An 11,323-nucleotide genomic window follows, 5' to 3' on the forward strand; every position below is an offset into this window, starting at 1 on the left:
ATGAACAGTCTACAAGAATATCATTTCTACTAAAAAAACATGGACACAAAGTGTCTTCCTTCTTGATACAGAAGCAGCTGTTAACTTCTTTCTATCTACAACCCATCAATAAAACAAACTGAATATCACAGGTGTTCCATTACCTTGCCGCTAGGGGCTCCTTCAAGTTCTCCCTGTCCAAAGCACTTATGATGGTAGAGCTTATACTCCCCATTAACAATTGTTCATCCCTTCATAAAACTAGGACGGGGCCAATGGATACATTATACACACAATGAAAAGCAATGCATGAACAAAAAAATGCTATGCACCCAGAAAGAATATCACTTGACTTAAATCTGACTTGTAATTTGGAGTAGTTGAGTTCCTTTGTGAAATGTGACATGAATTGACAAACATGGCTGACTGTTTCATTTGGTAAGCCACATATGTAATATTTAAAAGGATACTCTAAGACAGGGATGGCAAACGTTTTCCGACTAGCGTGTCACTTAACATCTTGTTTATTGCTTTTTACTGTCCACTGTGCCATGGGTTATTTTCCTTTAGAATAATCATAAACCCCCTCCTTTGACTTCGTTTAGTTATTTGATAGCATTCGTTATATATAAATCGACTCGACTGAATGTTCTCCTTCTTGTTTCTTAAATACCCTCCAGGGTAGGTTTTTCCCTCGGACTCAGCGAGGGATTCCATCTCTTCCGCCTCAAGGGCAGTGTCCTGGAGCGTGACACTTTGGGTCGGGGGATACAACTGGGGAGGAGGACCTCGACTGAATGTTTCATTTTTTTTTTTTTTTTTTTTGCCAAAATCACTAAAAATTACATTTTTAAAGCTACAAATTTTAGAAATAATATATTTTTGCTTTAGCCTAATAAAATTTACAAAACATATGACCATTTTTTTTTTTAATTTGCCTTACGTCGCATGGACGCAGATAGGTCATATGACGACGATGGGATGGGAAAGGCCTAGGAGAGGGAAGGAACGGGCTGTGGCCTTAATTAAGGTAGAGCCCCAGCATTTGCCTGGTGTGAAAATGGGAAACCATGGGAAACCATGGAAAACCATCCTCAGGGCTGTCGACAGTGAGGTTCGAACCCACTATCTCCCGGATGCAAGCTCACAGCTGCGCGCCCCTAACCGCCCGGCCAACTCGCCCGGTGGCCAAAGAATTGATTGTGACGTATTTCTTTATTAAAGCGTAATGTTTAAATATGCTATGTCGGAAGATTATCGACCTATTTATTACATGTTAAAAAAATAAAATATGTTAGTATGCCGTGTGGCGTGTCACCTAAGTCGTGTTCGCGTGTCACCTAGTGGCACGCGTGTCATAAGTTCGCCATCCCTGCTCTAAGATATCATAATGATACCTTCATTTTTTCAAAGTGTCGGATCTCTTCCATTTTTTCTCTCTGATTAGTGTCATATAGAGGAGGGTTGCCTCGTTGTACTTCCTCTTAAAACAATAATCCCCACCACTTTTAAGTCTTCTTCAGTATTGTATGGTACAACCAATTCCTGTTTCATTAGAAAAATAATATTTTTATAGGACTTCATTATTATAATACATACATACATACATACATACATACATACATACATACATACATGCAGGGTCTCTCATAAACCCAGACCGAGTGCACAGTGTTTGTACTCTGCGCTACAGCAGCTGCCTCAGCCCAAATTACGTCGCGTGTGGCCGCCCTGCTTTTTAAAGTGTATACAGTCTTATATGAAATCTTCCCTTATAAAAGGTGCTGGAAGTGCCATCCTTCATAATGAGGGACTTCATAAACACCATTAGGATGTTCTGCACACCAATAGCACGAGTTTTGACTGTTCGCATGACCATTAGGATGAAACCAGGCCTCATCCAAAAATAACACAAGCTGCGAGTCTAAATGATCATTCAATGACGCAAGATACCACTCACAATATCTCTCTTGTGGCTAGTTCAGCAGGTTTTAAACAATGGGTCCATGTAAATCTGTATGGTTTGGTGTGTAACAACTTTATAGCTCTGCGTGCAGAAGAAACCAGAACCCCTAAGAAAGGTTAAGTCTGATGGTCTATTAGAATATTTAAATACTTTGGATAAACAAGTACATTTTACGTTGGAATCTGAGAATGACAGAACTTTGAGTTATTTAGATTTACATAATTATTAGAAATTCTGGTCATTTCAATTTTCATATTTTCAGAAAAGCTACTGAAACAGATACTATTATCAGAAACTACTCCAATCATCCAGGTCAACATAAAAAGGCAACACTTTACAAATTAATTAATAGAGCTATCAACATACCTATGCCTAAGAAGAATTATAATAGATAAATATAATCCATCAAATTGCTCGTAACAATGGATACTTCAGAAAATTTATTAATAGAATGATATATAAAATGAAAAATGAACCAAAAATAACTTTAGTTAAAGAGCAAAAGGAGAAAAAGAAATTTGCAGTTCTAATTTTTCAAAATAAGCATTCTTATCAACTGGCTAAAATATTCAGAAAAAGTAATATCAATGTTGCATACAAAACTGATATTAATACTAATGAGATCATTTTCAATTCAGATAAAATAGACAATAAATGTATATTTAATAAGTCAGGAATTTACAAATCTACTTGCCAAACATGTAGGCAACGATACATAGGACAGTCTGGAAGAAGTTTGGCTATAAGGTACAAAGAACATGTGAATGCAGTCAAACATAAAAGATATTCGGGAATGGGAGAGCATATGGTTGAAAAGAATCATAAATTTACGGACATTTCTAATGACATGGAGTTGCATTTGGCCAAAAAGGGAAAATTCATTAATGTTTTAGAAAGTCTATAATTGTATCTTGCTAAAAAAAAAATGACTTGGAATCAAGTTTAAATGAAAGAAGTACAGAAGAGAAACTATTGTACAAACTAGCATTTGATCATTTAAGGAAGAAAAAGAAGAAGATTTTACATTTATTTAGATATTCTTATTCAATTCATCAAAATATTAAATGTTATGTAATGTAATTTTCTTATTATGTCACTAGTTCATTTATTCATTGATATGGTTAATTAGGATACAATACTTCTTTAAATTGTGGGAAAAACAAAAGATAGTGTTATATTGTCTTTTATTCCTTGATTTGACTTCACTGATGAAGGGAACGCATATTCTTTTATTTTCAATCATTAAAAGTGTATTGACCAGGTGGACCCAACATAAACTTTTTAAAATAGTTTCTTTAATAGATTCAGCTGCTTAGGTCTCAGAGTAAAAACGTCGCTAGATGGTCTGGGTTTATAACATACATACATACATACGTCTGGACCTAAATGGAGAAGCTCCATTAGAAGTAAAAGCCCATAAGGCTTGTAGTCTTTTCTTAACCTTGGACGTTCTATAATACTTATTCAACCTATTTGTCACATTTTCGCCCAATCATAATTTTGTTGACTGTTATTATGAAGTTACATTTATAAACTAGCTGTATTGGATTCCTGAACTGTGTTTAACTTTTCTAAAATAACAATAATAATTCATCTTAATTTTTTTTTTTTTTTTTTTTTTTTTGAAATTCACAGCCCACTCAAGCAGCCTGGCGGGTTGTCTTCGCCATCGCATCTGGTGTGTACGTGATTTGTGGCTTGTTCTACCTAATCTGTGGCAGCGGCGTTCGTCAGCCATGGGATAACCCCGAAAATGATGAAAAGACGAAGAAGACTGATGGAGTGACCGTTGAGAAGGACGGAACTGTTGTGGAGGTAACGACGCCTGGCGCTCTGCCCTTACGTATACTTGACGTAGAATAGTAAACCTTGTATTATCATCATTGTTTTGTTTTCATTTCTATCATTGTAACAATAATTAGGACACCATTTAATTTTATCAAGATTCTGACCTCTGATGCCCTAGGGAAGAAGGAATTCGGTTAATCCTCACAAATTATATTTTTCTTAAGGAAATATTCAAATGGTGTCTTAATTACCTGTGAATTTTTTGTATTAACCATTGTCAGATTCACCCATTTTACTGTTTATTAGTTAGTCAAGAAATATTTTTAAACAGTCATGTTTTTTCATATATTCATCCTGTGAAGTTTTGTACATCTTTTAGAATAATGAAATGTATGAAGGTCAGTCACTTAAGAACTGAACAGATGGTGGTGAAAAGCAAACTATCTGGAGTCAGCTACACGTAGTCATTGCATCAGTGGAGATGCTTATCTTGCTGTTCAAATTGTTATAAACATGCACCCTTTGTCATTGGCCAATGTGAATCATTGGCATCTGAGAGGAACATTTCAACTTCCCAGTATGTTGATATGTTGGTAAACTGTCAATCTTTACCTCCCTGTCAAAATTCGCTCTGAGAGAATCATAAAAATTATAAAATTACCACTTAGTAGCTTTTTTTTCTTTTTTTCAGTTTTGGTGTACACAAGAACCTCATTTATCCAGATTAGGTGGGACCGGAACTGATTTGGATTATCGAAAGTGTGGATAATTAAAAAAAACAAAAAAACAAAACAAATACAGTACATGGTATATAATCTATTAACCTAAGTTGTACAATAACACCCTTTTTTCAATTGTACAAAAAAATATAAGAACACTTTTCTTACATTTACGACTCTGTTTTATGCACTAAAATAATGTGTGCATTTTTTCTGTTTTACATTTGTATAGCGTTTGTGCGCAGGACAGTCACAAAGACGTTTTACTAACAACAGTTCTAATAATTTGCATACAATTTTTATTTTTGTTTTCCACCTATTCAATACATAATTGTTTTTTGTCACTAGAAAATCATTTTACTACAGTATTACATTAACAGGGACATGCTTCGCTCGACTTCCGAGCATCCTCAGCCTTTATAACTTTTCTCAAGGTTAAGACATAAGATTATTAACTTTACTTATAACTAATTTGTACTTAATTATAATCTTAATATTATGTAGACTGGGTGAGTTGACCATGCGGTTTGGGGCGTGCAGCTGTGAGCTTGCATCTGGGAGATAAGGGGTTTGAACCCCACTGTCGGCAGCCCTGAAGATGGTTTTCCGTGCTTTCCCATTTTCACACCAGGCAAATGCTGGGGCTGCGCCTTAATTAAGGCCATGGCCGCTTCCTGCCCATTCCTAGGCCTTTCCTAACCTATCATCACCATAAGCCCTATCAGTGTCAGTGCAACGTAAAGCAAATAGCAAATATATATAAAGTAGTAAAATACATTATCAGAAAGACATTTGTGAACACAATGGACAGATTAACATTTAAAATAACAGTGTTAAAATTGGAATACACATTAATTCTAATTACACTGTCCAAAACTTGGTAAATCCCAACATCAATGGAAAGATTTGGCTAAAATTCTCATCAATTTCTTGAGTTTTTACTAACTCAGTTGTTTATGATCTACTGTATTGTGCTGCTTAAAATTTGAGTTATAAACTAGTCTTGAATTGACGAGCTGACATGTTGCTTGTTGCTTGCTTTTATATAAGCTTGGTCAAAAGGAACTTCACATCTGAGAAACTGGATGTTGACATCAACTGGTTCGGGGATACAACCAACAAGATGTACCTAGCCATTCACAATCAATAGATTATTGCAGCAAGCATCAAATTGATATGAGATGTAAAACATTTTTCACTTTTTCAAAACATACATTAAGACTTTTAAGCCTCAGATACTATTGAAATTTAACAAGGTATATGGCTCACATTTTAAGCAGCACAATACAATAGCTCATTAACAACTAAGTTAGTAAAAAACCAAGAAATTTGCGAGAATTTTAGCCAAATCTTTCCATTGTTTTGGACATCAGTGTTAATAGAATTAATGTCTATTCCAATTTTAACACTGTTATTTTAAATGTTAATCTGTCCATTGTGTTCACAAATGTCTTTCTGTTAATGTATTTTACTACTTAATTACAATCTTATATTAAGTACAAATTAGTTATAAGTAAAGTTAATTATGTTATGTCTTAACCTTGAGAAAAGGTATAAAGGCTGAGGATCCTCGAAAGTCAAGCAAAACATGTCCCTGTTAATGTAATATTGTAGTAAAATTATTTTCTAGTGACAAACAATTATGTATTGAATAGGTAGAAAACAAAAATAAAAATCGTATGCAAATTATAGCAAGTTTCAATACGGGTCTAAACATAAGAATAGTTACATGCAATAACAACAGTTCTGCCAGTGTGGTTTCAGTCTAGGATTCTGAATAGGCTACCAGTTTGTCCAGCTACATTGTTGCCTCTCCACGAGTCATTGTTTCTTCTCGTGGAGTGCTGGTTTCATTTCAAATTCGCCATCAGTAAATTAGAAGTGCGCTGTATTCAGAAGAGCGTGGGTTCGAATCCCACCTCGGCCGTCCTGGGAATGGTTTTCCATGGTTTCCCATTCTCAATTCCAGGCGAATCCCGGGAAGGTACCTTTGATAGACCATGGCTGAATTACTTCCAATTCCTGTCCTTAACTATCTTTAGCGGAAAAGACATTCAAGACGAGTCCACCCCGTAAAAGAAATACTGTACAAGTAAAAATACTTTATTATTTTTGATCCAGATTAGTGAGGGCCAGATGAAAGAGGTTCTTGTGTGTGTACTCCCTCCAACTATATTCGACAAACCCGGATAAGTTTTGTTGTCTTGACATTTTTTGCCCCCTCCCCACACTTCTAATTAGCAATTGCTGCTACTGCTTGTATGATGTCTCAGTTGAATGCTAACTACATTATCTGGTGCACAAACTCCCTTGCCCTGCTTACTCCTGCAATTTGTTTGATTTTTAAGTGACTGATCCAGTTGTGTATGTAATGTTAAGAAGTGACTCCGTAAACAGAGCCATTTCATTCTTTGTGTATCCTTTTTACAGAAATTTTAAAGAAGGAGCATGTGTACAAAAAAAGGATACAAGAAAATGAAGGGGAAAAATGGATTGAAAGTGCTAAGTCCATCCCTTCTTTGTTATTGAAGGGCGTAAGTTGGTTGTATTGGCAAGTGTGATATATTCTGAAATGAAAGAAAAAGACTATCGAAACATTCCACAAGAAGAACTCTGTTAAGAAAAATGAAAGCGATATTTAAAGTAGGAACCGATTGTATATACCAGAGTGTGTAGAATAAAGGTAGGTACGAATATTAGTTTGTTAATGTCTTCCATCTTAACTGAAACCTAGAAGAGAAAAGCTTCTCAATCAAATTAGTTGCTTGATTACACTGTACATGTGTGTTTGTATGCTAGTACTTGCTTTAATGTGTACATTTTTTTAAATTTTAATTTTTTACAACTGTGAGGAATTTATTTTATCTTCATTGACATGTCTTATCGTGTACAATAACTGGAATTTCTGTGTGTAGATTTTTTTTTTTTTTTTTTTTTTTTTTCCACTTCAACCATAACCAAGTGAAAACAGCTTTAATATGTGTTAAGGAAAGAATTTTCTTGTAATTAATTGATATCCTGGTGTAATTATGTCTTAAGGGTCTCATTCACTTGTCCTTAGACAAGTCCTTATGTGTATGACCTGAAATTTAGAAGATTTCTGCAGCAATGGTGTCTGGACTGGAGTGGGCACGGGCAAGCCACCCACCTAAAGATTTCTCTACCTACTCAAAATTATATACAGTACACTTATAAATGTGTGTTGGTTCACCTGACATTAGTTCATACTGCTAGGGATGGCACTGTTAAGTCAGTATTCGTTCATTCAGTCATTATTTCATATCGTAAACCTGAAGGCAGTGGTGCAGTTCGAGTTGGAAAGTCATCACGACACATTCATAGACAACGAAATCAGTGCTTAAATGCAAATTTTCCATCTTGTACTCCCTGCAAACTCCCAATACAGTCACAAATTTCAAAATAATATCTACTTTGAGTTGGTACATGCTTAATATGAACATGGTTGAAATATATCCGGTATTTTTGCATCAGACACATTGCTCTTCAGATAGTCTAAAACATGTATAAAAACACCAAAGACAGAGTAAATTCATAAAAAACAGACAAACTTTGAATTTTATCCATATATACAAGATGTTTCAAAAATACACTGCAAAATTGTTGGATTGGATTCCTCACATGTAGCACGTACTGGTCTGGAAATACAGAATTTCTGAGAAATGAGATTCTCAAGTATTGTAAGCTGGAATGTTATTGGCATCAACTGATCTAAACGTTTTGGACCTCTCTGTGTCGTTTGTGTAAGAGACTGGTGTGAAGGATAGATACTTATCGTATGGATTTTAGTGTCGGGAATGTCCAAGGACATTTTCGGCTCACCTGGTGCAGGTCTTTATTTTTGACCCCCATGGGCGACCTGCGCATCTTGATGTAGGATGAGGGGGAGGAGAGGTCATAGGGAGAGGGTGAAACCCAATGTCGGCACATAGCCTACTCCTTTCGAATAACACCTGAAGTTTCAGGAATGTTGGGGACAGTATGAACTCCCAGTCCCTGAGCCAGGGGAATGAACCATTTAAGGTTAAAATCTCAGACCCGGCCGGGAGTCGAACCCGGGGTCCTCTGAACCGAAGGAGACTGTGCTGTCCATTCAGCCAAGGAGCCGGACAGTTTCTAGACTGAAAAGTTTATATAGCCTGTTTATCTCCTCTATATACAAGGAATCCAACCCTGTAGTTTTGCTCTATACTTTAGAAACATTTGCATAAAGATAAGCTGAAAGGAGATGTTTAAAGAGATTTTATAATGACGTGCAGTTCAAATGATGAGTGAGTGAGCGAGTGAAAGAACGTGTATTTAAAAAAGAGGCAACTCTTCCATATGTTCTACGAGTGTTTGGAACAAATATTTTGTACATATTACCTCAACTCTGCCTGCGGCTGTAAAGCACAGTTTCTGTGTGTTCATGTCAAGAGGGTGGAAATAAAACCCAAGTCTTCCATTCCTCACGGTGGGCCAGGGGTGGAATAAATAGAGCTGGTCAAAATCACATTGATTTTGTTTGTACCAAGCTGTGTTTATGGTGTTATATATTAAAGAATATCTAACGCATCACTAATTCTTGTCCTCATCTCTTCTGTGTATGGCAGAAAAAATATTATTATTGTTATTGTTGAAGAAACTCTATGCAATGTATTTATTTTATATAAACAAAAAATGTTATTTATTTATTCATTCAAAACTGAAATCTATGATTTTTTTATTTCTTTTTTTTTTTTTTTTTTTTTTTTTTTGTAAAAATAAAGTTTGTTTCACTATCTCTACATGTTTCTTCGTTCCTTTCCTGTCCTTGTTCAAAACTGTAATCATAGGCGCAGACTTCTGAAAATATTGGAGTACGCTCAAGCTGAGTCCATGGTGAGGCATATGCTCTCCTACTAAACTTCTTATGTTTCACCGTAAGAGGAACAACAAACAAAAAATACTGAAGATCACTTGTTATTACCGGCTTTCTTGGGAATAGGTATAACAACATTTTGCTGAAAATCTGATGGCGTTTCTCCTGTCTCATACATCTTGCACACTAAATGGAATAACCTCGCCATGCTGGTTTCTCCTAAAGCAGTCAGTAATTCAGAAGGAATGTCATCAATTCCAGGTGCTTTGTTCTCTCAAGGCTCTGTCAAATTCTAACCTCAAAATTGGGTCACCCATTTCATCAGCATCATCACATTTAAATTATTCACAATATTACAGTAACAAATACAATATTATTAAAGAGGAAATGTGCACAATGTGCGTTATGTTTGTTTAGCAAAGTCGCATAATGATTTTGATCTCGTTTTGCAAAACTGTAAGTGGTATCTTCCACAACTCTCACCACACACAAATCACAAGTTTCATGGAATCTCTTATTGATGCAGATTGCATGCAATTTGTTTTACTGGCAGTATTTAGTTTTAAAAATCTGTCTTGTTCATTGGTACATAATTATTTTTTACATTATTTAGGAATAATTTTGATATTATACCTGATAACTGTGAGCCCATGGTTAACCCTTCTTTTTGAGAATGGATTTTATTGTTGAATGCAAAACTGATTTGGTTTCAGGTCATTCGTAGAAGGTTAATTATTTATTTTTTCTTTTATTGAACTGTTAAAATTATAGAAAACCTGAAGTTAATTGATTCTCCTGTTGCTACATTAGTGTACATGTTGATAACATCAAAGATATTATTGTGTACTGTTAATCTTAGCTTACTTAGTTCTTGAGTTAGTTCTAAGATGTTTTTAACTGATCTGGCTTCTTTGATAGTTTTTTTTTTTTTCTTTTAGCATTTGACTGAGTAGTTTGCTTACATTGTCACCGGAAATTACTATTGGTCTGATGGGATAAGCCTTTGTGTATTTTGGGATTTTTAATAGTCAGTCTTCTCTTTTTCCTGCTGTAGCCGAAGGTCCTTTTTTTTTTACATTTATTTGTTGGGTCCTGCTTGATCTTTTGTATACCATCATTAATGAATTCTTTTGTTTTTAAAAAATGTATTTTTATCCCTTTTCATTATGACTGATGCATTTCCTTTATCTGCTTTTGTGATGATTATGTTCTCATTTCCTATTTTGCTCTTCACAGTCTTTAATGCTGGGTACTGAGTTCTGAAATTTGTTTGTTTAGGGAAATGATCATGTCTAAATATTTTTAGGGCTTCCTTGGAGGTTATGTTTTACTACTCTTTCTCTTTGTGGTGCTTCCATGTTTCCATAGGCAATTTCTACATCGGTGATTGTTCTGTTTTCTGTGTGTCGTTCATAGCAGTTGAAATTAAAACCTTTTTCTGGTAGATTTATTTCCCTATTTGTAAAGGTTGTGCTGGATCTGTTGATACTCATGGGTGAAAATTTACAGGTTTGTCATGGTGGTGGTTTCCTGGTTTGGTTTGTTGCTTAGGTTACTGATTTTGTTGACGGTGCCTTTTTGTTTTTTGATTGCTTTTCTCTTAACATAAGCAAGCAAAAATTTAGTGTAGAATGTCCAGTGAGTGGAATGCCAAAAGTGGCTTAGGTTTAAATGAATGAATAACATTTGTTAGCAAAAATAAGGTTCCTAGAAGGAAACCATAATTTAATTTCATCGATGGTAAATGTTACATGTTTTTTACATTTGTAAATTAATTTCTTATTTTTTATAATGCAAGTTTTATTCAGTTTTTTATGAGTATTTATTTATGGATGAGCTTTAGTTCTAAACATTTTGTAGTAAATGTAATGGATTCGTCAAGGTTCATGACTTTTAAGTGGTTTGAGTTTTCTGGTTTTATTTGCCTGACTGGTTGAATAATTTAAGAACTAAATCATTCTTTTCATTTTCTTTTTTTCGATGTTGGCTCGGTTCAACTGATTGTTTTTCACT

The 11,323-nt window shown here is 35.0% G+C and overlaps 1 protein-coding gene across 2 annotated transcripts in view; it reads left to right on the forward strand.

Annotated features, from left to right (window-relative positions):
* LOC136882043 (putative inorganic phosphate cotransporter) overlaps positions 1-9,145 on the forward strand; it is a 311,381-nt gene extending 302,236 nt beyond the window's left edge. For both annotated transcript variants that reach the window (XM_067154544.2, XM_067154543.2), the window contains exons 9-10: positions 3,581-3,760; positions 6,883-9,145. In XM_067154544.2, coding sequence (XP_067010645.2) covers positions 3,581-3,760; positions 6,883-6,891 — 189 coding nt within the window. In that variant the 3' untranslated portion in view covers positions 6,892-9,145. The remainder of the gene's footprint in view (positions 1-3,580; positions 3,761-6,882) is intronic.
* The last annotated feature ends 2,178 nt before the right edge of the window (positions 9,146-11,323 follow it).

This window comes from Anabrus simplex, chromosome 10, assembly GCF_040414725.1.
Source record: "Anabrus simplex isolate iqAnaSimp1 chromosome 10, ASM4041472v1, whole genome shotgun sequence".
NCBI classification, from domain to species: Eukaryota; Metazoa; Arthropoda; class Insecta; order Orthoptera; family Tettigoniidae; genus Anabrus; species Anabrus simplex.